This window comes from Pseudoliparis swirei, chromosome 13 (genome assembly GCF_029220125.1).
Source record: "Pseudoliparis swirei isolate HS2019 ecotype Mariana Trench chromosome 13, NWPU_hadal_v1, whole genome shotgun sequence".
Taxonomy (NCBI): domain Eukaryota; kingdom Metazoa; phylum Chordata; class Actinopteri; order Perciformes; family Liparidae; genus Pseudoliparis; species Pseudoliparis swirei.
In genome coordinates, this window is record NC_079400.1 from 596,555 (window position 1) to 621,348 (window position 24,794).

Sequence of the window (24,794 nt, forward strand, 5' to 3'; positions counted from 1 at the left end):
CAAATGTCAAAACAAATCCATAGGTGAAACAATGCTTTATTGTGATGACTTTGTTCCAGCCTCTTCCTCTTCATGATGTGATACTGCTCTTGTTTTAATGTTGCCATCTGTTTCTTTTTCCTCTTCCTCCTCCACCACTTCCTCCTCCTCTTCTTCTTCCTCCTCTACCACTTCCTCCGAGGTGTCCGTATCCTCACTCGAATCCTCTTCTTCAGGTGCACTAAATACAGAAATACAGTTTAAAGAACTTAGTTACCACACCCAAGGAAATAAACTGATGTACAGATGTGTTTAAGAATATGTTGTATTTTCTAAACAATGTTGACATACTTTTTTCAGTTGCAAATTTAAAAGTTGTATAAAGTGACATACTAAATAATAATAAATGTAGGATTTGAAAAAAAGCAGCAGTAAAATGACACTTAATTTTGTCACTACAAGCTTTGCAAAGTGTCTGAGTGATTACCTCCCTCTCAGTATATTCACATACAAGGAATTTGATAGCGGTTGCATAATAAATGTCCTCATGAGCAATATTACATGCTTACCACAGACGTCTGTTGGGATTCCCACATGTTACTCCAGAGTCAACATCAAATGGATCTGTGAATAAAGTAGATAATTAGCATTTGTTGAGAAAAAGCTTCAACAATTCGGGTTATCAACTCAGCAACCAAATGCATCCTTCTCTGCATTCGGGGCCATTTCCAGACATGCTAGAAACAATGAGCCTGGTTCCAGACCTATGAATCACTGCCAACACGACTGAATCATGATACTTTAGCCCAGTTTTCCAAAACTCTATTTAGTAGAGCTTTGCCTAAGTAAAGTTTAACAGATATAATCTATTTGAGGATAAAACTTGAACATGAAGCCGAACCAAGACTAAAATAAGGACATATGTGGGACTAAAACGGAAATGACTCCAAACATCTCTGCTGCACAAATATGTCGGTAAACACTGAAACGCCCCCAGTATATGTATTTATCCCCCATTTTACCGAACTCCTCCTCCTCTGGTTTAGACGTGAGATATTCCTTTTCTACGGAGAGCATCTCTTCCTCTGACTGACATCCGGCATATTGGTCCAGCAGAACTTTATTGAGGTCCAGGAACCCTGTCCCCCACTTGAACTTATTCAACAAGAGCATTGCTAGTTCTTTAAAGCCTGCAGAATCAGACAGCGCGTTAGTTTTACTGACATAACTTGGAACAAGATATGAGAAACAGTCCCAAAGCCAACAGATAATAGATCATTCCTGAATAACTGAAGGTCTTACCCACGATGCAGAATGTGGCGGCCAGAGCCTCAACACAGGACAGCTTGCAGGGCTTGCCGTAGTTGACGGGGTTTGCGGCTACGAGGAAGGGCAGGAGCCTGGGATGACTGCCCAGCATCTTGCTGAAGGGCGTCTCCTGCAGCCGCGCCCAGGAACAATCGATCACCGCCAAACCGCTTTGAGCCACAAGCTCTCTGTGTTTAACGTTTTAAAGACAATGTCCATCATTTGATCACAAAGACAGATTGAACACAAAGATTCAAACTAATTCTTTGGGGAAAATCAATTAACCATTTCAGTTTGCTATAAAATAAAAAGCAGCAAACAATAAACATGAATAAGTTTGACAGAATTAAAAATGTTAAAATATTATTCATTTCATAATACAAAGTGTTTTCAGCTGCTGATCAGACAGAAAGCTTCTCAAGATCAAACTCCATAGACTGAACCGATTATTCTAAATAAAAACTGACAACTAGCTGATATACGTCTCGATTGATGAGTCCGTTATGAATCATCAGGTGTTAGAATGATATAAAAGTGCACACCTGTCAGCTGGAGTCACGTACTTTGTGCCCATGGGACTCAGTATGAGTCCATTAAATCTCTGATTGAGGCGCAGGCTGCGTATGAAGCCCTTGCGGACCAACTTCCTGCCAGTACAGCGTTTGGGGTCACAGTGACCCAAGTCCCACATGGCAAGGGGGCAAGGCATCTTCACCTGGGGGGCCTCTGCTCCCTCCTCCAGGTGAACACTGGCTGGAAAACAGGGACATTAATGATGTGAATGTGAACACTCTCACGCACGCTTCTCATTGCTTGCACATTTTTTCAATAAATAATTGACATTAACTTCATATTTTAAATGGACAGATTTTAAAATAACATTTGTTTTAATCATTGCATTAGTTTGTATAAATTAGAGCCTTAAGGAGACATTGTCTTTTGTGAAATCTTAAGCCATGTAGCCCGCAACATATGAGGCAAGCACCAAACAGTAGCATGATTAGGACATTATCGAACATCATTGTGACTTTAATCAGTCCATTCATGATTACCTTCAAAAGCAGTGTGCATCTCCTCTGTGAAGGCCTCTAAGCTCTTCATCTTGTGCCTCTTCTCTTTGCCCTTGTTGCGCACAGAGGAGCCCTGTTTCTTCTTCCCCATGCTGCAGCCAGCGGACAGGTAGCGATGTTCAGATTTCAGCTGCTAAAAACGAACCTGCATGTTCACCTGTGTTGCTCTGACGTTCGCTAAGCTAGCTATACCACACACACACCAACACCAGTGTGTCTAATGCAGCTCGCTAAATGTACACGTTCCGTATTTTATCTGCGGGTAAACATTCAATAGTTCAAATAGTTTGCCACGATACAACTGGCATTACTCTGCTTGGACCACTCACTCATGTTAACACTATTTAAACTCGTGTAATCGGCTATGGCTCGTGGAAAGCGCGGAGACCCTGACGTCAACTGCGCATGCTCAAATCGTATTTTCATCACGTGACCTTGTCATCTGACAATCGAGCAGCAAAGCAGGAAATGTATCGAGAAGAAGAAGACAGCACGTTTAACAAGAAGAAGAAGAAGACACAACGTTTAACAAGAAGAAGAAGAAGACAGCACGTTTAACAAGAAGAAGAAGAAGACACAACGTTTAACAAGAAGAAGAAGAAGACAGCACGTTTAACAAGAAGAAGAAGAAGAAGAAGAAGACAGCACGTTTAACAAGAAGAAGAAGAAGACAGCACGTTTAACAAGAAGAAGAAGAAGAAGACAGCACGTTTAACAAGAAGAAGAAGAAGACAGCACGTTTAACAAGAAGAAGAAGAAGACAGCACGTTTAACAACAAGAAGAAGAAGAAGAAGAAGACAGCACGTTTAACAAGAAGAAGAAGAAGACACAACGTTTAACAAGAAGAAGAAGAAGAAGACAGCACGTTTAACAAGAAGAAGAAGAAGAAGAAGACAGCACGTTTAACAAGAAGAAGAAGAAGACAGCACGTTTAACAAGAAGAAGAAGAAGACAGCACGTTTAACACGAAGAAGAAGAAGAAGAAGACGACAACACGTTTAACAAGAAGAAGAAGACGAAGAAGAAGAAGACAGCACGTTTAACAAGAAGAAGAAGAAGACGACAACACGTTTAACAAGAAGAAGAAGAAGACGAAGAAGAAGAAGAAGAAGAAGAAAGCACGTTTAACAAGAAGAAGAAGAAGACGAAGAAGAAGAAGAAAGCACGTTTAACAAGAAGAAGAAGAAGAAGACTACGTCACGTTTCATCACCAGAAGACACGATGCGCTGTTTCTCCAGCGGCCTGCATGGCGTCCTGAGGCTGGTCTGCGCGTCTCTGCTCGGTGAGAAACTCCTTCAGTCTGTTTGTTTATGTCAGAAGAACCAGAAACTACATTCAGTCTGTTTGTTTATGTCAGAAGTACCAGAAACTACATTCAGTCTGTTTATGTCAGAAGTACCAAAAACTACAGTCTGTTTGTTTATGTCAGAAGTACCAGAAACTACATTCAGTCTGTTTGTTTATGTCAGAAGTACCAGAAACTACATTCAGTCTGTTTGTTTATGTCAGAAGTACCAGAAACTACATTCAGTCTGTTTGTTTATGTCAGAAGTACCAGAAACTACGCGCAGGATGATCTTGTGCTGTTGGTGTTTGTTAATTAATTTAAGTCTCATGATTACTTTTACAGTAAATCATGGATTCGCTGGTAAAATGAAGATCGTGGAGGAGCCCAACACATTCGGGTACGTTAGGAAGATGATTCTCCCCAGTGTGCAGCTTGTTGACATCATAGCCCTCACTGCTCCTCTGTGACATCATAGCCCTCACTGCTCCTCTGTGACGTCATAGCCCTCACTGCTCCTCTGTGATGTCATAGCCCTCACTGCTCCTCTGTGATGTCATAGCCCTCACTGCTCCTCTGTGATGTCATAGCCCTCACTGCTCCTCTGTGATGTCATAGCCCTCACTGCTCCTCTGTGATGTCATAGCCCTCACTGCTCCTCTGTGATGTCATAGCCCTCACTGCTCCTCTGTGATGTCATAGCCCTCACTGCTCCTCTGTGATGTCATAGCCCTCACTGCTCCTCTGTGACATCATAGCCCTCACTGCTCCTCTGTGATGTCATAGCCCTCACTGCTCCTCTGTGACATCATAGCCCTCACTGCTCCTCTGTGATGTCATAGCCCTCACTGCTCCTCTGTGATGTCATAGCCCTCACTGCTCCTCTGTGATGTCATAGCCCTCACTGCTCCTCTGTGATGTCATAGCCCTCACTGCTCCTCTGTGACGTCATAGCCCTCACTGCTCCTCTGTGACGTCATAGCCCTCACTGCTCCTCTGTGCTCAGGCTGAACAACCCTCTCCTGGCTCAGGGAAGCAGACTGCAGCCCAAAGTGACCCCATCTCCAGTGGCTGGTAACATAGTTTGACATGAATTAAACCTTTTTTTGTTAAGTAAATGTTTTTAAGGTAAAGGTTTAACCAGACAATGTTCTATGTGGATCAACTGAATTCACTCGTATCAACCCGATGTCTTCCTCAAGGCCCTGCGCATTTCCATCAGCTTGCTGGGAAGTGCTTCAGTCTCACAGAGTCAACGTACGTATGTTATATCACATATACCTACATGTGATCACATTCCCACTGGTGCTTTGCTATGACCCTCATGTGGATGTTGGTTGTCTTGTCATGCACATTGCATTGACATATGTGTGTGCCTGGGTTATTTTGCAGGTATAAATATGAATTCTGTCCGTTTCACAACATCACCCAACATGAACAGTCATTTAGATGGAATGCCTACAGTGGGATTCTGGGGTAAGATGGGGCTCCCCTACATTACCTATGATTACCTTGATTAGAGATGTCAGTCTGTGAATGATGGGCGATACGCCGAGGGTTTGTTCTCAGAGCCTTTTGTGTTTCTAACAGAATCTGGCAGGAGTGGGAAATGGCAAACAACAGTTTCACGGGCATGTGGATGAGAGACGGGGACGCGTGTGGAACGAGAAACAGGGAAACTAAGGTCACATGGGTTTTAAATGTTAAAGTCTTTATTTTAAAATATGAATATTAAGTAACGCTTATATTGGTTAATATTTACCTACAAGTCCCCAACATTTAATCTGAAACACAAAGTTTTGAAAAATCACCCCAGAGCATAGAACGCAGACAACATGGGTTTTAAATGTTAAAGTCTTTATTTTAAAATATGAATATTAAGTAACGCTTATATTGGTTAATATTTACCTACAAGTCCCCAACATTTAATCTGAAACACAAAGTTTTGAAAAATCACCCCAGAGCATAGAACGCAGACAACTGTAAAATCAATTAATTTCCTCAAAAGCATTGTCACAATTAAATCAATAAGATGAACTCAAGAACATGAGTGCAAGTGGTTTCTGTTTGTGTGTCTGCAGGTGATCTTCGTCTGCAGTGCGAGCAGCAAGCTGGCCCAGGTCTCCGAGCCCAGCACCTGTGTGTACTCGCTGAGCTTTGAGACGCCACTGGTCTGCCATCCACATTCACTTCTAGGTAAGACCAAATAACCCTCTTACAGCACAAGTCATTTGAATGAGTCAGTGTTATTATGGATTTATCATTATTGGTTTGCGTTTTTATTTTTGTAAGTTTACCCAACATTGAATGAGAAGCTGCAACATGAATGGGATGAAGCTGAGCAGGCTCGCTATGAGGGTCTCATTACTGAGCAGGTAAGACCAGTTTTCAGAGGATTTTCAGAGCGCAGCTCATTTTTATTCCAGTTTTCTTAATTCTCTCACGGTCTTGCCACTGACACACATGTTTGCTCCAGGGATACAACAAGCTCCTGAAGGATGTTTTTGAGGACGCTGGTCTCCTGAAGAGCCATAAAGTGAAAACGCAGCCAGAAGTGGCAGCTGATGCAGAAACACACAACTCGTTACAGAAATGTACAGAGGTGTGTACATTTATGTACTTTCCCAAATAATAGCCCACAGAATCATGTCTGATCTCACAATGCTGCGTAATGTGTGACAGAAACCGTTCGATGTTTTTCAGGATTTCCTAAAACAGAGAGAAGAGATTGAGCGACTGCACGCTCTCCTCACGCAGCACAAGATTCCCTTTGATTCAGAGCAAAGTGAGTGAACTCATCCAGACTGTTCACTTCTGTTTTAGAGTAATCAATGAGATGGTGCAATGTCCTTGTTGCAGATGAACCGAAAGGAACAACGGTTTCGACCGTTAATGATCGCCTGCGGGGAGACACCAGTCTGATCGGGCTGCAGTGACATCTCCCAAAGCAAGTCGACTCCATTTGAAAGTGGATGTTAAGATGTTGAACACTATCGAATACCAACATCATTACAGGTCAATTTAAACAAGTGACACTGAGAACAATGGAACTCCTGAATTACAAACGGGAGACTTTCGTAGATTAATTTTCTTTTTAATCAAACTGTCAACATGCAAGATATTGAGAAATACTTTTGTTATAAGTTGAGAGGGAATAGTTGAATGTATTTATGCTTCATTAGGTTTACAAACTTCAAGAGAAAATAGAGTCCCTACAAACTGTTGTGAAGACTCTGTAGGAAGGATACACCATCCTGCTGATGCCTGGAGTGGATGAAGTTATTCTGATCAGCCACTTTACATATTCTGGGCGTCGACATGCACAGACATGTCGACACACATTCCTGAAGCGTCTTCCTCCAACAGTCTCAGCTTCCTGTGGCCTCGCTGCTCATCAGAGCTGAAACTGGAATTAATTACATTTGGAGGTTGAAAAAGTAGCTGTGTAACTTGGAATAAAAAATAAATACTTTTAACATTCAAATTATTCTGACGACTACAGGCAACAATGGATGCACGGAATAGAGAACAGAAAGTAACCTAGACAGACTATTTGATGAGAAAGCATCTATTCCCTAAAGAGTTAAAACGCCACATATACAACATGTTCAGTCTCAGCTGGGGCCCGGGTCCTCGGTCAGTCTGTCTCCAGTGGACTCGTCTTCTTGAGATGGTTCAGGAGAGCAGCTGGATGACTTCTCTTGCTCGGTGCGCCCTCTGCTGCAGATCTCCGTCTTCAGGTGCTTTTCCGGACTCTTCCACCAGGGCTAAGGCCTTCTGGACTGAGACGTCTTTGGCGCCCCCTTGAAGCCCTTCCATGTACTCGAGCAGGACGGAGAAATTCTTATCTGGAATCTGAGAGGATTTTATTTCATCGCGTGGCTTGAATCCTGACGTCCGTCTCCAAGTCTACTTTACATATTAAAGTGCATAAGTAAACAATTCTAGAATAAGGTAGCACAAGGGTACCTTTAAAATGTATTTTTTATGTTGAAAAAAAATGATTTTACTGAAATAAATTTTTCAGAGATTAAACTTTGTTCTCCAAAAGTGCCAATCAGGCTATATTCATATAATGCAAATAAAGACCACAATGGCATTCTTTAAAAACATGTCGTTATAAAAGATTAGAACAGGAAGACATCGCTCTGAGTTAAATACTTCCCTCTAAACCTCCGCAGAGTAAAACCACAACCACCACCTGGTTCCGTTTACCTGAGCAGAGTCAAACATGTGCTGCAGGAGCCACGTCTGCCGGGTCTTCTGGAACTTCCACTCTGTGCGTTTTTTAGACCAGCTGCAAAGACAAAAACACGAGTTGAGTCACATTGATTTGATAGTTGTTTTTAATATACTTTGTTGCTTTATAGCACATTCTGTATGTTTAGAACACAGACGAGCTTCAGGAGCCGGACCGCGAAGACGGACTCCAGAGATCTACAGTTGGACTTTAACTCAAGAAACAGATTTGAAAAGAAGAGTGGAAGCATTCGAGGCCGAGAGCGTGAGTCGATCTCAAAACCACTGGACAACACACTTCCCACAATGCAACGTGTGTCAACAACCATCTTTCAGTCAATGTCCCAAGTTTGCAACAAAGGTTTGGACTCCAGACGAGGTGGTGTCATATTTCTGACTAAATAAAAATACGTTGCAACACGGTTGTTCTCTTTATGACCGGTATACTGAAGTTTAGGCGTAAACTCTGCGGTATTTACCATAACAAATATAATTAAGTTCATTCAGTCCAGTTTGAAACATTTTGTGAACCATTTGTGGAATTCTGGATTCTTATGACTGAAAAGTAAATGTGAATTTGTGCATGTTTTTAAACTCATGCTACCTGGTTAAGTGACTGGTGGACAGCACTTGGGTGCTTAGGAAGTGATGACATCATCGACAGGAGGCCAGCAGGTGGATGCACCTCTCCAGTCTCACCATTTGAGGTAGTCCAAGGCCTGCTGAGGTGCAATGGGTGCAGATGCTTCAGATTTCTCGACGGTTTCTCCCTCAGTTTTAAGCTGCTTCTTCGCTTCCTTGTTAAGGACCTTCTTCATCTTCCTCTCCAGAACTCGTTTCTCCTCGGGGCTCAAGTCCTCCTCTCCCTCCAGCTCCGGTGCCTGTCAAAGCAAAGAAACACAAAGGCTCACGGGAGTTAGACAATGAACAGACCTTCCCTAGCAGATCATCTTCTGCGTTATGGAATGAGAAGGAAAATGTTAGAACAATAACTTCCCTTTTGTGTACCGATCAGACATTTCCATTGGTTCACAAATGTATGGTTTTCTGAGTGAATGCCGTGATCGTGCCGTGACCTTTCTTGGTGCAACAGTGTGAAGTGAAGCCGAGGCTCTTTGGTCACTTCCTGTAGCGCTGAGCTCCGGAGCAGAGCTTCCTGTGTCTGCAGGTCTGCTCTTGAAGCACTAAAACCACCACAACCACCGTTGGAGGGAAATTTGTAACAAAACTAAATTTGGATTTCAGTTTTTCTAAGTATTTAATCCCCATCTGTCTGCAGATCATTTTGCTTATTTAAACTAACTAGAAAAAGAGAAATAAAGTCTCAAAATGGAGCCATTTTGCTTCAGTAACCACAGCGCAACTTAAAGACGGCGTTTAACTCTCAGGCGAAGTTGAACAAGGGACACAGTATGCTCCGATTTAACGGACCTCAGTCTGCAGTGATGAAGGAAAAGAGGGAGGGGAGAAAAAGATCACATGGCCACGAAGTCATTCTGAAAGTATGCTGGCGGAGGATTGCCCACGGAAATATAAAAACTCCTTCGCAGTGAGCGTCCGTGTCCACGCAACGAGCATCATATGCAGAGTTCGGAGTCAATCGGACTTTTTTGGTGGATACGAAACGGGAGACGAGTGGGTGAAGAAAGCAAATATGGTAAGTGGAAACGTGTGTTTTCACAGAGCAGGCAGAGAGACGATCCACAGGGGCGCGTGGTCGCAGAGATTTAGAAAGAAAACTACATCTAATCAGCACCATGTGTGTGAGCGATAGTAATGACTTCACGTAAGTTGAGGGAGGATATGTGGTTCCATGCTCAGAGAACAGGATGTCATCGGTGGCTGTTTTCTCTCTTCCAGTCCAATCACAGCGTGTTCCCCGTCTCCGAGAGCATCGAAGCCAACACCATCACCTCCAGGGCCAACTCCGTCTACAGCTTCTTGGCAGGCTTGGGCTTGCTGGCCGGCTGCTTCCTGCTCTACAGCTTCCTCCAGACCTACAGGGCCCGGCGGCGGCTGGCTCGGCTCGACTGCCTGCTCTGGGCCTTCGGCGCCCTGCAGCTGCTGCTGCTGCTGCTCTCCCTCCATGCGGCGGCCTACAGACCCAAGTACCTGCGCGCCACAGGTCTGGGCTGTGCTGCGCTCTCCTTCAGCGTCAACGCCGCCTCTCTGTGCAGTCTGTTGGTCCTGGTGCTCATGGCGTACGTCCTGACCCTCGACCCGCCATCCCACCCCCTGCTGAGGAGGCCTCGGGTCTGTGCGGCTCTGGTGATCCTGACTTCCATCCTGATTTCTCTACTGCTGTCTGGGCTTCGTGGACCCAGAGATAATCTGCAGGAAGAACGCAAGTGTGTCATGGATCCCGTCCGTGCCGGCGTGCCGTACGCAGCGGCTCGGCTGTGCCTGGCCTTTCTGATTCCCTACGTCCTCCAACTGGGTCTCCTGGTCGGTGGCTGCGTCCGGCAGTGGAAATCAAAGGGCCGGTTCCTCTCCGGCTCCGAGGAGGGTCCGGTGTTCCTGGCGGTCGCTCTGGTCACGTTCTTCTGCCAGCTCTTCTACAGCGTGGCGCTGGTGAGAGGAGCCCTGCTGCAGCAGCAGCGAGCGGACCTCCAGACCCCGTCGCCGCGGGAACAAGCGTTCCTGAGCGTGGCCGAGTCGGTGCTGTTCTCGGGGAGCGCCGCCAGCCTCCTGCTCGTGCTGCTCGTGCACAGGCCGTGTCGCGTGAGTCTCCACGGGGCGATCCGGCAGCTGAGGGACTGCTGCCGGAGCCCGGGGCGCACGCAGCCACACAGAAACATCATCGCGCCGCACGTCGAGGTCACAGACACTCTGCAGGACATGGAGGCGTAGAGGATCAGGACGCTCGCATACGAGGGCACAACTCTCCTGATGCAATGAACACTTCTCAAACCAGATGTTTCAGACATATTCCTCATGTTTTTAATGCTTCTTTTTCATTTCAGTGACAATCAACAACAAAAAATTCTTCTCCTTTTTATAGTAGTTAAAAAAAATACTTTTCACAAATTGTTGTACATCTTACAGTTCTTAGTCATTTTGCAATAAGAATTTTTGTATAGTTTGTCTACATTAACTATGATTGATGTCATTAAACAAGAACTTACTGTTGGTAGTCTGTGGAACGTTATTCCTCGTCAAGCTGCTCCTGGAGCTCTTCAGGCTCCTTTGCATAAACACCATTTGCACAAAAGCCCATTTAGACAAAATGCCTGGAAAAAACTAAGAACATCCCAGAATGACACATTGGAAACATTTAGTCAAGGAAAATAAAATAAGTCAGTCAGTGGTGCAGGCCAACAGTGTCAATATTGTTCACGTAATTATTCCTTAAGCTGTTAAAAGCACCAAGAGAAGGCAGAGCAACGAGACTCTGACCACTACAACTTCTTTGAAGCGACGGGCATCAGTACTGGGAATAACTGGCCGACATGGATCACAGACCGCCTCCATGCCAACACATGGCGGTATGAAGCCAGGCACCATTAGGAAAATCCAAACTGCCAACTGGGTTACATAAGATGTTGGAGTCACATGTCATGCCAGACTTTAACACGATGTAAGATCGCAGTAACACTAAGAGTCAAAGATCGAAACATCCGACGCGTTCCAGCTTTAAGACGGGAAATCATTTGAAGTCTGACGTTTTGTGCAGAACAACAAAAAGCAAATGTGCTGCAAAACACAAGTTTGTTTTAATGGAGAAAAGAAATGATGAAGTGAGACTGTCCATCTTGTTTTGTGTAAATAAACTTAGTCCGTTCTCCCCTGGCTCCCATATTTATATATTTTAACTTTCTACAATCATAGTCGAGTTCACACTCCAGTGTTGACAAGTTGTCCGTGTGTGTGTGCTTCTTCACATCATTAATTATGTCATAAAATTAAGCGATATAAAAATACATGACTACGTAAAGTATTGCTAATACATTGAAGAGACGCTATGATGAAATCCTTTTGGGATGTGTGGCTGAAAAGATGCATGCTAACGATGAGCCTCGTTCCATCCCACTGACGTCCACAAGTCTGCTGGTGTGTGTGTGTGTGTGACCTGCATTGTGCGTTTCCCCTCGCTGTGTGTGGTGGGAGGCTCCACAACACTTCTCTGGTTTCATGTGACACCTGCTTTCAAAGTCACCGGCGTAAGGACAGGGAGGCCGAGTACGACGCAATGCAGTGCCAGGAAACTCAGGTAAGTGAATCACAAAATGCACCTAAGATATCTAACTTTTATCATCTTAGAATTTAAAATCTAAAGTATCCGTTAAAAGTACCTTTAAAGTGTTTAAAAGTTGTTCTGAAGCCACTGTAGCACCACAACTATTAAGATTGTGTTATGCCTTTGAGGCCCTTCAGATCTGTGTCATAAACGTGATCATAGAGGAACACGTCTGATCAGAGGGACCGTCGTGCAGCTCAGACTGGAACCAGCGACTCTGCAGATTATGGTTGAGTTAAAACCCTCGTCGACCATGCAGCACCACCGCCATCTGATTTTCTATCAAAATAATAATGTATTTTAACAGGCTGTAACACAATGATAAACTATAGAGTTCTGTAACTTCTCTTGTTTAATGACTTTGATTGGAAAGATATGACATCATGTAAGGGCAGTAAGAATTACTTGCATAAAAACATTACATTAATGAATCCCAAATTGCCCAAAATGAAGAAAAAAAGTCAGGTAAAGTATATCGAGTGAATTTAATGATAAGCTGCTTCGTGTCTAATCTGGAAGCGTGCTCGACTCACAACACCACTCCGTCTAGTTCAAAGAGTGGTCATCACGACACATGCAGGACGACAACGCCACAGTCTGGGCTGCGGAGCGCGCCTTGGAAGAGGGCCGCGACTAACACCGACCCAGAGCGACATGGACACGGCCATGTGCAAGGACCAGACCGCCACCGCGGCGCAGATCAACGACACGAAGGCGGCCGTCTCCGATGTCCTGGAGGCGGCTTCAGAGAGCGGTCAGCTCTACATCGTCAGCCTCCTCCTCTCCAGCCTCTACATTATATTCCTATTCCCCGTCGGCCTTCTCGGGAACCTCCTCATCCTAGTGGTCAACCTGAACCACCGTGGCTGCATGACCGCCCCAGACCTCTACTTCGTGAACCTGGCCGCGGCCGACCTCGCCCTCGTGGCCGACTCTCTGATCGAGGTGTTCAACCTGAGGCGAGGCTACTACGACAAGCCGGGGCTGTGCACCTTCATGAACCTCTTCCAGCAGGTCAACATGTACAGCAGCGTGTTCTTCTTGACCTGGATGAGCTTCGACCGCTTCGTGGCCCTCACCGGCTTCATGCGGCGCAGCGTGCCGCGCGCTCGCCTCAGCTGCTGCCTCATCTGGGTGTCCTCGTCTTTGCTCACCGTGCTTCCTTTCGCCATCGCTCAGAAGCAGCACATTGGAGAACTGCACTTCTGCTTCGCCAACGTCACCCAGATTCAGTGGCTGGAGGTGGTGCTGAGCTTCGTCCTGCCCTTCTGCATTCTGGGTCTGTGCTACTGGAGAATAGCGCAGGTGCTCCGGCAGAGTCAGCGGGGCCGAGCCGGCCGGCGGCAGCCGCCTCGCGGGCAGAAAGCCCTGCGGATGATCTCGGCGGCCGTGCTCGTGTTCTTCCTCTGCTGGCTCCCAGAGAACGTGTTTGTGAGTTATCACCTCCTGAAAGGCGACACAGACCGGGGCACACTATGGCACAACTACCCCCTGACCGGTCACGCTGTCCGGCTGGCGGCGTTTTCTAACAGCTGCCTAAACCCGCTCATCTACAGCTTCCTTGGGGAAACTTTTCAGGAAAAGCTGAGGGGCCGATGGTCCACTCTCCAAAGGTCCGCCTCAGGAAAACCGATGTGCATACCGACTGCAAGCCCGTGCGTCCAGGCCAAGCCAGCCCACGCATCCAAGCTCCACCATCCTTCCAGAAACGTTTCTAGTCCCCTCAAATAAATACCAGCTGCATGATGTCGGTCAGGCGGATGACAGATGACGATCAGTTTAAAAAGAATGGACCACGTGAAGCACGGACTCCCGCTGCGTGGAAACGCTCGTGTTGAATTAGTTATTTAAGAACACCATTTATTATGAGAGGTTTCTTTGACTTGAATCAATACAAAGTTCTACTTTTTAAATACATTTCTGATGCCACTTGGAATGTAACATTTCTTTGGGCCATGTAAATATTTTTGTATCATGAACTCAACTGTAAGAATACTTGATCAACTCTCACTTACTAAATTTGAATGGTTGATGTTTCTGTATGAAGAGACACACGTACCTCAGTTTGCTTTGTCTTCTTCATTTTCTTCTGTTTTCCATTCCTGGTTGTGACGGTCGCCTGAGGAACCACTGGAGCCTCCTGGATAAACAACCATTGTTTATTAGTTTAAGTAGTTTGATTGTGTCTCATCTAAAACAGGAACGATGGACTGTGCTACTCACCTCTACTTCCATCTTTTTCTTCTTCTTTTTTACTTTAGTCTCCCGCATTTCTTCCTCATGAAGAGGGACATTTGAACTCGATTTCTTCCTTTTCCCTGGGTTTGTCAAAGAGATGTCTTTGGCCATGATTTTATTTTTTCCTGCAAACAAAACCATGAGCATGTATTTAACCAGCACGCGCATACATGCTGTTGTAATACATAGACAGATAATACTTCTTAGTAACCGAGAGCTGATGCATACTTAATGTACGGAGATAAACATAACACGACACTAAAACAGACAAACTTCAACTAAATATGAATACTCAACACGTGTAAACAGTCACAGCCACAAACCGTAACTTTTCTCCGGCCGCTACATAACAACGCGACGCCCGTTTAAACCGAGTCATGGCCGAACAGTTATTGAATAACATCGCTAGTTAACAGTTTCACTCACTTGAACTGCGAAAGAAAGCGCGGAGCAGCCCGAACGGCACAGATCAAGCGTGTGAACTCAACCAGGAAGAGAAGTCGCATAGGTGAATCGTGATTGGTCAGATATTGCTCTTTGTTTTGTGATTGGTCGGCGGATGTGACGCATGTGACCGCGTCAGTGTCCCACGTCTGTGGCATTTTATATTATCGCATATTTTGAGAGAGGGCGAGTGCACTTTTTGACTAGTAGTGGCACTTTTTGACTAGCTGTGGCACTTTTTGACTAGTAGTGGCACTTTTTGACTAGCTGTGGCACTTTTTGACTAGCTGTGGCACTTTTTGACTAGCTGTGGCACTTTTTGACTAGTAGTGGCATCTGCTGGCAACTACTGGCAAGTGCCACTGAGTGCCAGCGTCGCTAGGGGGATCTCGCCCCTTCTGCATATTTTACGATACAAAACATTTCGCAAACATGATGGCAGTGGGAATGGTTCGGAAATATATTTCTGCAGAAAAATGCAATAATACTGTAGCATTAAAACACAAACACTGGACATGAATGCAAAGTATTATTACAGTGTGAAAACATAACGCGGCTGATATTTAGGACTCAAATTACACTAAATTACATTAATTAAGGGTCTAATGTGCCTCTCAAGCCAACACATTATATGATATTCAGTTTAAAGGTTAATTATTGACTCATTAAACGGCATTAAACAATAATTCACTTCCAAGATAAATTAAATCTGGGCCGACTCTAATGCCTAAGATCATCTAATATGGTAAATACACAAAATAAGCTCGAGAACAGATACTAAATGGACTAAAATAATATCAAACGATATGATTTTGTAATTTGCGAAACATCAGATATAGTCTAATCTGGCAAATAAAACGTTTGCTCCTCATATGTTAACATTAATAGTATAATGCAGTAGTAATAACAATGCTTTAGATGAAACAGATACATAACGTGGAGTGATTTTAGATATCGCCATACATTGTAGTGGAACGTTCCTGAAAAGCGTTCAACGGCGTCGCCGGAAGGACTTCAAGGTTGCACCAGAGCGTGACCTCAACGCGGTGCGTCCTGTAAGATGTTCCGTTTGCTTCCCTGAGCGTCCCAAGATGACCACGAGTCCACATGTCTCCCGCTGCACGACGACTTCTCTCCGCGGGGATGCTGGCGTCGCTCCGTCGACGGATGTTTGTCCCTCCGGCCGCGCGGCCCGTCGGGTGAGAAGTGAACCATAGACCCGGTGACTCTGGTTCTGTTGAACCGGTTTGACCCGGTGACTCTGGTTCTGTTGAACCGGTTTAACTCTGGATGCTCTTCAAGCTGTTTAACGGCACCAGCACGAGCTGCGGCCCCCTCGTCTCCACGCGGGTCTTCTCTGGGCGGACATGGAGCTTCGTTGCTCCGCTGACACTCATTTAAATAGTGTCACCCATCATACGTTTGGTTTACCCTCAACTGTCTGTCAATATTTGTTATCAACATCTGAACTCATACGGTCATTTTTGCCAAATACAATTGTTCCTGGAGACACTGAACGCAACGCAGCTGATCACCAGCAGCCGTGTTGAGCCTGACAGACCGAGGCAGTTACCTGTGTCTGTAGATGGATGTGTGTGTCTGTAGATGGATGTGTGTGTCTGTAGATGGATGTGTGTGTCTGTAGATGGATGTGTCTGTAGATGGATGTGTGTGTCTGTAGATGGATGTGCATGTCATCATGTTCAAGACCGTGACGTGTGCCATTTGAAACGTGCTGGGGATGCAGACGGTTATATTGCATTGTGCACATTACTGCTCAGAGCAGCATGGTGCTGGTCCTGATGGTCTTGTGTTTTGTCTGGTGCTGGTCCTGATGGTCTTGTGTTTTGTCTGGTGCTGGTCCTGATGGTCTTGTGTTTTGTCTGGTGCTGGTCCTGATGGTCTTGTGTTTTGTCTGGTGCTGGTCCTGATGGTCTTGTGTTTTGTCTGGTGCTGGTCCTGATGGTCTTGTGTTTTGTCTGGTGCTGGTCCTGATGGTCTTGTGTTTTGTCTGGTGCTGGTCCTGATGGTCTTGTGTTTTCAGCAGAGTGAACAGTGGGCGGTCTCTGGCTCTGAGCGCACAGGACAAGGCCAAAGACAAAGTGAGCGACGAGCCCATCAAGTTCTCCACCAGTAAAGCCAGCCACCGGACCTGGAGAGTGGAACGCTCCTTGGGAAGCCAGTTTCAGCGGCCCTGGTGGAAAGTCCTCCCGGTCAGCCTGTTTTTCATAGGAGTCATGCTGTGGTGTGCCCTGAGGGAAGAGACGGACATCGATGTGCTGCTGGGGAAGCAGCTGCATGAGCATCTACCCGGCCTGCTTCCAGAGACGGAAGATCAACCCGACTCGCTTCCAGAGGATGAAGCCCAAACTAAATAAAGTTCAAATGTGGGGCCTGTACATATCAGCTATTTAATGTTGTCTGTAACATGTCATTGCTCTAACGCTGCCCAGTGCTAGGAGCATTTGTTAATGCTTCAATTTTGATGGAACATGGATTAAATGTCATTTAATGAAACTGAATCTTACTGTATTCCATGCAACAGGATACAAGCACACTGGGAATCACTATCAGGACTTGACCACATGTTTACAAGCTGTACCTTTATTGAAGTGAACCAGTAAAAATGAAGCTACATATGAATCATTTATCCAAAATGTATGTTCAGATAATGCAGTCACTAATTTGAGGTAGCGGAAAGTTTATTTACAGCACAAGAAATCCCATGACATGCACACAGGATCAAATGGTCCAGATTCTAAAATATATTTGCAAACCTGAGAAAGGCAGTGGAGTATTTTGTTTTTCAGATATGAAGCGCTACACTACCGTAAATAGGACAGGAGAAAGTAAAGAGTAAAAGAAAGTACAATCAGAAAAACATGACGGAAACTACATGTGGCAAATCAGGTGATACGCATGCTGGTAATAATTCCAAGATTTACAAAAACAAAACCCCAGTCAGACCCACCCACCCCCTACTAAAAAGATAAAATCAAAGTAATCATTTATGCGCGCTCTCCTCGAATCCGCCTGGCCAGCTGGATGTCCTTGGGCATGATCGTAACTCTCTTTGCGTGAATAGCGCACAGGTTAGTGTCCTCAAACAGTCCAACCAGGTACGCCTCACTGGCTTCCTACAACGAGAAGACAAGCAGGATTATAACCAGTGCGTGAACCCCTTCAAAGTTGTGTCAATACAATCATACCTGCAAACTTGTCACCTTTCGGTGAAATTCACCGTTTTGAACTCAAAATAGGTCGTCCACGTGAATCGTGGAGATCCGAAGAGTTTTTGTTTTTTGGGGGGGGGTCACCTGGCCCGCTGCCGTTGAGATTGCAGTGAGACGCGGAGAAAAGTGTGAAGTGTTGCTCTTCGCAATAAAACATCTTTGATGGGCGTGTCGCGTCTCGGCCAATCAGCGTTCAGATGTCCACAGCGTTTGGGGGTTCAGGTTAGCTTGAATGTTAGCCCGCTACATCTGCTGCTGTCACGCTGCACGGTGTAGCGATGCTAACAAAGTACCCGTACGTTAAACACCATGTGATTTAGCATATTTTTAGTATCAATACTTCATTAAGAGAGCGATCAGAGCGCACGCGCTGCTCCGTGTCGAGCTGTCTGCGCACACTGCGCTGCGCAGCTCACAGCGAGAGAAGAGGCGGAGCTTAGAGACCGACTTCGGCTTAAAGAATAAAAAGATGCCAGAAGTGAAATGTGTCAGTCTGTAAAGTTCTGTAACTCTCCAGCTGCTCATCCTGATGAACTGTGGATCATCTGGTCAGAGACTAACGGCCTCATAGTGGATCATCAATGCTATGATGGAACCATGTAGTTTCATTCATATCTGGCTGTATTGATACTAATATTACTGTCATTTGTTAAGTGTTGAAAAAGTTGGTAAAAAGTGAACCATACAGATGTTTTATTTATTACTATTATAGATAAATATACCAGTCTCGTAATTATGGTACCATATAGTTTGTATGGTGTATTGAATTCTGGTATCGGGTATCATGATATTTATGGCAGGTATGTAATATGTATAGAAGTTATAATATGAGTATCGTGACAAACAGGTAGAGACAGAACAGATTCAGGGAAAAGTCCATGAGGACTGTTCAGGCAACAAAAAGGAAGTTGGTTCATGAATGACTTTAACCATATTATATATAATGACAATGTATATTTCAAGATTCAAGATGTTTTATTTGTCACATACACACACAGGGTGTGCAGTGAAATGAAAGTGGCAATGCTCAGCAGGAATGTGCAAGGGCAACAAGTACACACTATTTACAAATAAAAAACAACACAATATTTACAGTAAGTGTGTGTGTGTGTGTGTGTGTGTGTGCCTAAGAGGGGCAGTTGTGTGGGTCTATGTGGGGGTCCTGGTGAGGTCGGAGTTCACAATCCTGATGGCCTGAGGAAAGAAACTCCGTCTCAGTCTCTCTGTTCTTGCAGCGTGACTACGGAGGCGCCTGCCTGACCGCAGCAGCTGAAACAGTCTGTTGTTGGGGTGGTGAGGATCCTTCATGATCCTGCCGGCTCTGGTTCTGCACCTCCTGGTGTACAAGTCCTGCAGGGTGGGGAGTGTAGTTCCAATAGTGCGCTCAGCCGAACGCACTACTCTCTGCAGAGCCTTCCTGTCCTGAGCGGAGCAGTTGCCAAACCAGGCTGTGATGCTTCCTGTCAGGACGCTCTCTACAGCTCCAGAGTAGAAGGACTGAAGGATCCTCTGGGAAACTTTAAATTTCCTCAGCTGCCTGAGGTGGTAGGCGCTGCCTTGCCTTTCTCACCAGAGTGTCTGTGTTTGTTGACCATGTCAGATCCTCGGTGATGTGGACTCCCAGGTATTTATACCGCTCACCCTCTCCACAGTAGTCCCGTTAATCCCCAGTGGTGAGTACGTCCTCTGTTGTTGTACCTTCCTAAAGTCCACAATCAGCTCCTTAGTTTTGGTGACATTCATGATGAGGCTGTTGTCCCGGCACCAGAGTGACAGATCAGCAACTTCCTCCAGGTAGGCCTTCTCGTCGTTGTCGGAGATCAGGCCCACCACCACTGTGTCATCCGCAAACTTGATGATGGTGTTGGAGCTGAACCTGGCCACACAGTCATGTGTGTACAGGGAGTACAGTAGGGGCTGAGGACGCAACCCTGGGGGGATCCTGTGTTCAGGGTGAGGGATTTGGAGGTGTGTCTGCCCACCCTGACCACCTGTGGCCTGGCGGTCAGGAAGTCCAGGATCCAAGCACACAGGGGTGTTCAGTCCCAGCTCAATCAGCTTGCCGGCCAGTCTGGAGGGACTATGGTGTTGAAAGCTGAACTATAATCAATGAACAGTAGTCTCACATAGCCCCCTCTGGCTGTCCAGATGAGAGAGTGTGGTGTGCAGTACCTGGGAGACAGCATCATCCGTGGATCTGTTTGGGCGATAAGCAAACTGCAGCGGGTCCATGGAGGAAGGGAGGAAGGCGCAGATGTAGTCCTTTATCAGCCTCTCAGCATTTCATGACCACCGAGGTGAGGGCCACGGTCGGTAGTCATTCATACATGCTGGAGAAGCATTCTTGGGCACAGGGACAATAGTGGATCTCTTGAAGCAGGCGGGGACCACGGACTCAGCCAGGGAGAGGTTGAATATTGTGGTGAACACTGGAGCTAGCTGGTTAGCACAGGTCTTCAGTACTCGCCCAGATATGCCATCTGGACCTGCAGCTTTCCTGGTGTTCACCCTCAACAGAGCCCTCCTCACACTGTGCTCGGTCACAGAGTGTGTGTTCATCCCCAGCGGTAGAACTCACCTCGGCTACGCTAACGGTGTTGTTGTTAGCCGGCGAGCTAGCGCTGTTGTTGCTAGCCTCAAACCGTGCATAAAATGAGTTCAGGTCGTCCGCTAGGGATGCGTCGGCACTCACCATTGCGCGGGTCTGCTCCGGTAGTTTGTGATAGTCCGTAGCCCCTGCCATAGGCGCCTGGTGTCGCGCTGCTCCATCTGTGATTCCACTCTGTCTCGGTACCTCCTTTTGGCGTTCTTCACCGCCTCCTCAGTCCATAGACCGCTGCCTTGTACTCGTCCATGTTGCGGATACAAGACCGGAGATATAAGCATCAATGCGGGCGTTCACAGCTTCTCGGGTGGGTCTTTCCACCCACGGCGTTTGATTAGGAAAGACCCTAACTTTTACCGTGGGGCGATGGTGTCCGTTAAGCGTTGCTATGAGGCTCATTGCTACTTCCAAAACTCGCTGACGCCACTGGAACTGGATTGGATCATGTCCCAGTCGACAATACTCAGAGCGTCCTGTAGCTCAGCCTCTGATTGGTCAGACCACCGCATTACGTTCCTCGTCACTACCGCTTCCCGCGATCCTTTGTTTATACTCCGGAAGCAGAAAAATGGCGGCATGGTCTGATTTCCCTAACGGAGCGAGAGAGACAGCCTTATAGCCTCTCTTGAATGGCGTATAGCAGTGGTCCAACGTTCTTTTTAATGGTAGCACACGTAATGTGCTGGTGAAAGTTCGGCATGACTTTTTTTAGGTTTGCCTTGTTAAAGTCCCCAGCCACCACCACAGTCCCGTCGGGATACTTGTTCTGATGCCGACATAACACATCGTGTAGGTCCGATAGTGCTACGTCGGTGTCCGCTTGTGGTGGAATGTAGACGGCTGTGGTGATGACCGAGCTGAACTCCCGGGGAAGGTAGAATGGACGGCATGAGATCGTCAGATGTTCCAGGTTCGGCGAGCAGGAACGAGAAAGAGTCTTAATGTTCTTGGGATCGCACCACATGTTGTTCGTCATGAAGCAGACCCCTCCACCCTTAGATTTACCAGACTCTTCCGTTCTGTCTGCACGGAAAACAGAGAAGGACTCGGTTGGACATATGGCTCGATCCGGCACCAGCGGGTTCAGCCAAGTTTCCGTCAGACAAAAGATGTTACAATCCCGCATGTCCCGTTGGAATCTGATCCTTGCCCTAAAATCATCCATCTTATTTTCCAGAGACTGGACGTTAGCAAGAAGGATGCTGGGCAGAGGTGGACGGTGGGCTTGAACTCTCAGTCTGTTCCGAATTCCGCTCCGTTTCCCTCGATGTTTTCGTCGTCTTCCCGTAGTAGCGGCTCCACTGCTGTTGTTGTGGTTCGCTCGTACGATCTCTGCCGGCCACGCTGGATCGATGGAAAAAGTGGACAAAAACCCTTGTTTTGCGCAAAAGTTTATGTCCAAAAGTGTGCTGCGGTCGTATGTTGTTAGTGCCGATGTGTTTGTGGCAAAGAAAATATTAAAAATAAACACAAAAACTAAAAGAGCGCACAATCTCCGCGGAGCTGCCGCGACGGCGACTGGACACTGCCGCGCCATCCAGTATATTTGTTATTACTATCATTATAGGGCTGAGTCAGAGTGGAGGACCTTTTGTTCTTAAACTGTTTATTATCATTATTTAGATTTGTGGTCAGAACAATAAAATGACTAGTTGTGGTTCTAAAAGCTTTGAGGCTTCAAACAACGTGGATGTGGTGTGGTGACACAAAAAAAAAAAATCACCTGCACCCCGTTGTCACCTTTTTCACCCCTCATGAGTTTGCAGGTATGACAATGAATCTCACCTGCAGAGCGCCGATCGCTGCGCTCTGGAAACGCAGATCCGTCTTGAAGTCCTGAGCGATTTCCCTCACGAGACGCTGGAACGGCAGCTTCCTGATGAGCAGCTCGGTGGACTTCTGATAACGACGGATCTCACGCAGAGCGACGGTCCCAGGCCTGCAACAAGGGGCGTGATGCTATGACAGCCACTACATGTGCATTCCTCAGGTATGGAGCAGACTGGAGTCACACCTCCTCACCTGTATCTGTGGGGCTTCTTCACGCCGCCGGTGGATGGCGCGCTTTTCCTCGCCGCCTTGGTGGCCAGCTGCTTCCTCGGAGCCTTTCCTCCGGTGGACTTGCGAGCGGTCTGCTTGGTACGAGCCATGATTCACCTGCAGGAACACAAAGGGCAGACCGACCATTAGTTCACATAATAAACATGTAAAGACCTCGATATTACAATGACAGGGCCGACCGATCGCTCTGTCCACTGCAGCAACTTCATATTCGACACTCAACATGACCCAACGTCACATTCACGCATATAATATAACTTCACATTGAAGCTTCTCCGACCACTTCTCATATTAACCTCACTACAGCCAGGCACAATGTTGGCGGCAACTCATGAGCCGGGGCGCTGCTCCACATGCAGATCTAGTCTAACTCCTGCAGACACGCCGCTGCTCTGCGGTGCTCGGCCGGCTGCAGCCTCCATGAAGCCGCCTGCAGCCTCCATGAAGCCGCCTGCAGCCTTCATGAAGCCGCCTGCAGCCTCCATGCCGCCGCCTGCAGCCTCCATGAAGCCGCCTGCAGCCTCCATGCCGCCTGCAGCCTCCATGAAGCCGCCTGCAGCCTCCATGAAGCCGCCTGCAGCCTCCATGAAGCCGCCTGCAGCCTCCATGAAGCCGCCTGCAGCCTCCATGCCGCCGCCTGCAGCCTCCATGAAGCCGCCTGCAGCCTCCATGAAGCCGCCTGCAGCCTCCATGAAGCCGCCTGCAGCCTCCATGAAGCCGCCTGCAGCCTCCATGAAGCCGCCTGCAGCCTCCATGAAGCCGCCTGCAGCCTCCATGAAGCCGCAGCTCTCCAGCTCGTTTCTTCGTTCGCGAGCAGATTTAAAGCGAAGAGCCAACCGATGCAAAATGGCGCCAGCTAACTGGCGCCAGCGGCTCCGGCTCTAAAACAGCGCCGTTCAGAAACGAAGCCGCGCCGGAGCCACCGGGACACAAGCCAAGCGCATTGTAACAGCATGAGTGTCTTAACAAGTCGAATTTGCACGTAAAGTTCGTCTTTAGCGTGTAGCTAGCCGACTGTATCCGTTAGCCGACCGGCTATGGCGCGCGCTGTTTTGTTGTCAGGAGACTGGCGGTAACCGCCGTGCGACCGGAGTTTAACGTTTCTGACAACCGGGAAACAACCTCCGTCACAACGGTGATGGCAATCAACACCGAAGAAAACTAAAACAAAGCAGTTGACAAGTCTCACGTTACCTTTGGGGTTTCTTTTCGGTTTCACGGCGTCTCCCCTTCGCACGTCAGTCTTCTACTGTGTGCGGAGGCGAAGGAGGCGGTATTTATAGTGCGAGCGAGCGTCACTAAGCCCGCCTCCAAACCAACGTGATTGGTCCGAACTCAAATCCCGGGCGGAATGTGATTCGTGGAGGGAATAAGGACGATCTCTGCCTCTGCATTTAAGCAGAACAATGCGCGCAGAGCGCCTTCTCGCACAGCATCTACACGAGTTTATATTCATTGATCAACCGGAAACTGCTTCTTCTTAATCAACACAGTTTTGGAACAAGTTTTTTTGTTCTACATCTTTAGGATTAATCAATCTTTTTAAAGTATGGTGCTCACCGAGCTGCGAGCTCAAATACCTTTCTTCAAACGGAACAATTATGCCATATGAAAAACAAGGGAAATGAAGGCTGTGTAGAAATAAGTCAACTTCAATAATGGATTGGGGAAACGCAGTGAATGGCAGTTCGTTCTGCAAATTTCATACATTGCTGGTGTCCCCGCTTCTGTCTAAGATCAACATCTGTGTGGCAACAGCCTGGCAGTGGTCAAGCATCAGGCAACAATCAGATCCTTTGTGTCTGTTCGAAGATTTATAAGACTACGTTATCCTGCTAGACTCTCAATTCATCTGTATCATCATACAGTGTTTACAGCATGTCTATGATTGTAAATTACTCTGGTGTATTGTCTTTATATTGCTTTGATCTCTTTTTTGTTTTATACTTTCATTATATATTATTCTTATTATTTTTATTATTCTTATTCCTATTATTCTTATGTATACTTCATATATTTTCTTGTACCTTCATTCTTTTTTTCAGACTCGAAAGGTTAAATATTTAGAAATTAAGCCTTATTTTCACATTTAT

The 24,794-nt window shown here is 46.5% G+C and overlaps 6 protein-coding genes and 1 pseudogene across 11 annotated transcripts; 4 read left to right on the forward strand and 3 right to left on the reverse strand.

The window, feature by feature from the left end:
• Nucleotides 1–20: 20 nt before the first annotated feature.
• Nucleotides 21–2,744, reverse strand: tsr3 (TSR3 ribosome maturation factor). 2 transcript variants are annotated; one of them, XM_056429190.1, is made up of 6 exons: nt 2,340–2,742; nt 1,830–2,040; nt 1,282–1,475; nt 1,002–1,169; nt 549–603; nt 21–220 (listed from the first exon to the last, which is right to left on the reverse strand). In XM_056429190.1, exons 1-6 carry the CDS (start codon nt 2,446–2,448, stop codon nt 37–39), a joined length of 921 nt encoding a protein of 306 aa, XP_056285165.1. In that variant the 5' UTR covers nt 2,449–2,742; the 3' UTR covers nt 21–36. The 2 variants fall into 2 exon arrangements, with proteins under 2 accessions (XP_056285165.1, XP_056285166.1); XM_056429191.1 differs by lacking the exon at nt 1,002–1,169 and having other exon boundaries at nt 2,340–2,744.
• Nucleotides 2,745–2,858: 114 nt separating this feature from the next.
• Nucleotides 2,859–8,303, forward strand: gnptg (N-acetylglucosamine-1-phosphate transferase subunit gamma). Of its 4 annotated transcripts, none has more exons than XR_008833472.1 (12): nt 2,859–3,641; nt 3,990–4,044; nt 4,651–4,718; nt 4,847–4,901; nt 5,037–5,120; nt 5,235–5,328; nt 5,726–5,840; nt 5,937–6,019; nt 6,121–6,246; nt 6,348–6,429; nt 6,504–6,659; nt 8,015–8,303. XR_008833472.1 is itself a non-coding variant. In XM_056429192.1 (11 exons), the coding sequence occupies exons 1-11, from the start codon at nt 3,581–3,583 to the stop codon at nt 6,578–6,580; spliced, it is 900 nt and encodes a 299-aa protein (XP_056285167.1). In that variant the 5' UTR covers nt 2,859–3,580; the 3' UTR covers nt 6,581–7,120. The 4 variants fall into 4 exon arrangements, 1 of the variants encoding a protein (XP_056285167.1); XR_008833473.1 differs by having other exon boundaries at nt 8,033–8,303; XR_008833474.1 differs by lacking the exon at nt 8,015–8,303 and adding an exon at nt 7,826–7,939.
• LOC130203232 (uncharacterized protein C7orf50) lies at nt 6,717–14,869 on the reverse strand. Its single transcript, XM_056429194.1, has 6 exons — nt 14,785–14,869; nt 14,344–14,483; nt 14,180–14,260; nt 8,583–8,764; nt 7,860–7,941; nt 6,717–7,499 (listed from the first exon to the last, which is right to left on the reverse strand). Exons 2-6 carry the CDS (start codon nt 14,467–14,469, stop codon nt 7,320–7,322), a joined length of 651 nt encoding a protein of 216 aa, XP_056285169.1. The 5' UTR covers nt 14,470–14,483; nt 14,785–14,869; the 3' UTR covers nt 6,717–7,319.
• On the forward strand, nt 8,771–11,012 carry LOC130203228 (uncharacterized). Its single transcript, XM_056429189.1, has 2 exons — nt 8,771–9,540; nt 9,744–11,012. Exons 1-2 carry the CDS (start codon nt 9,388–9,390, stop codon nt 10,731–10,733), a joined length of 1,143 nt encoding a protein of 380 aa, XP_056285164.1. The 5' UTR covers nt 8,771–9,387; the 3' UTR covers nt 10,734–11,012.
• LOC130203229 (G-protein coupled estrogen receptor 1-like) lies at nt 11,010–14,172 on the forward strand (annotated as a pseudogene).
• A 954-nt stretch (nt 14,870–15,823) lies between the features above and the next one.
• On the forward strand, nt 15,824–17,319 carry LOC130203287 (ubiquinol-cytochrome-c reductase complex assembly factor 4). Of its 2 annotated transcripts, none has more exons than XM_056429310.1 (2): nt 15,824–16,001; nt 16,847–17,319. In XM_056429310.1, the coding sequence occupies exons 1-2, from the start codon at nt 15,910–15,912 to the stop codon at nt 17,178–17,180; spliced, it is 426 nt and encodes a 141-aa protein (XP_056285285.1). In that variant the 5' UTR covers nt 15,824–15,909; the 3' UTR covers nt 17,181–17,319. The 2 variants fall into 2 exon arrangements, with proteins under 2 accessions (XP_056285285.1, XP_056285286.1); XM_056429311.1 differs by having other exon boundaries at nt 16,850–17,319.
• Nucleotides 17,320–17,486: 167 nt separating this feature from the next.
• Nucleotides 17,487–23,968, reverse strand: h3f3d (H3 histone, family 3D). Its single transcript, XM_056429314.1, has 4 exons — nt 23,896–23,968; nt 22,663–22,797; nt 22,426–22,579; nt 17,487–17,939 (listed from the first exon to the last, which is right to left on the reverse strand). Exons 2-4 carry the CDS (start codon nt 22,788–22,790, stop codon nt 17,811–17,813), a joined length of 411 nt encoding a protein of 136 aa, XP_056285289.1. The 5' UTR covers nt 22,791–22,797; nt 23,896–23,968; the 3' UTR covers nt 17,487–17,810.
• Between the last annotated feature and the right edge of the window lie 826 nt (nt 23,969–24,794).

What these genes read in the sequence shown, in the direction of transcription:
- tsr3 (XM_056429190.1), bottom strand. Translation starts at nt 2,448, where the DNA reads ATGGGGAAGAAGAAACAGGGCTCCTCTGTGCGCAACAAGGGCAAAGAG. An exon ending in CGCCACATTCTGCATCGTGG is followed by an intron (nt 1,170 to 1,281) that starts GTAAGACCTTCA and finishes CTGATTCTGCAG; the next exon opens with GCTTTAAAGAACTAGCAATG. An exon ending in ACCAGAGGAGGAGGAGTTCG is followed by an intron (nt 604 to 1,001) that starts GTAAAATGGGGG and finishes CTTTATTCACAG; the next exon opens with ATCCATTTGATGTTGACTCT.
- gnptg (XM_056429192.1), top strand. Translation starts at nt 3,581, where the DNA reads ATGCGCTGTTTCTCCAGCGGCCTGCATGGCGTCCTGAGGCTGGTCTGC. An exon ending in CCATCCACATTCACTTCTAG is followed by an intron (nt 5,841 to 5,936) that starts GTAAGACCAAAT and finishes TATTTTTGTAAG; the next exon opens with TTTACCCAACATTGAATGAG. An exon ending in TCCCTTTGATTCAGAGCAAA is followed by an intron (nt 6,430 to 6,503) that starts GTGAGTGAACTC and finishes TCCTTGTTGCAG; the next exon opens with ATGAACCGAAAGGAACAACG.
- LOC130203228 (XM_056429189.1), top strand. Translation starts at nt 9,388, where the DNA reads ATGCTGGCGGAGGATTGCCCACGGAAATATAAAAACTCCTTCGCAGTG. An exon ending in GGGTGAAGAAAGCAAATATG is followed by an intron (nt 9,541 to 9,743) that starts GTAAGTGGAAAC and finishes TCTCTCTTCCAG; the next exon opens with TCCAATCACAGCGTGTTCCC.
- LOC130203232 (XM_056429194.1), bottom strand. Translation starts at nt 14,469, where the DNA reads ATGGCCAAAGACATCTCTTTGACAAACCCAGGGAAAAGGAAGAAATCG. An exon ending in AGAAGACAAAGCAAACTGAG is followed by an intron (nt 8,765 to 14,179) that starts GTACGTGTGTCT and finishes TTGCTTTGACAG; the next exon opens with GCACCGGAGCTGGAGGGAGA. An exon ending in ACATGTTTGACTCTGCTCAG is followed by an intron (nt 7,500 to 7,859) that starts GTAAACGGAACC and finishes AAATCCTCTCAG; the next exon opens with ATTCCAGATAAGAATTTCTC.
- LOC130203287 (XM_056429310.1), top strand. Translation starts at nt 15,910, where the DNA reads ATGTCTCCCGCTGCACGACGACTTCTCTCCGCGGGGATGCTGGCGTCG. An exon ending in CCGGCCGCGCGGCCCGTCGG is followed by an intron (nt 16,002 to 16,846) that starts GTGAGAAGTGAA and finishes TTGTGTTTTCAG; the next exon opens with CAGAGTGAACAGTGGGCGGT.
- h3f3d (XM_056429314.1), bottom strand. Translation starts at nt 22,790, where the DNA reads ATGGCTCGTACCAAGCAGACCGCTCGCAAGTCCACCGGAGGAAAGGCT. An exon ending in AAGAAGCCCCACAGATACAG is followed by an intron (nt 22,580 to 22,662) that starts GTGAGGAGGTGT and finishes CCCTTGTTGCAG; the next exon opens with GCCTGGGACCGTCGCTCTGC. An exon ending in CAGCGATCGGCGCTCTGCAG is followed by an intron (nt 17,940 to 22,425) that starts GTGAGATTCATT and finishes TTCTCGTTGTAG; the next exon opens with GAAGCCAGTGAGGCGTACCT.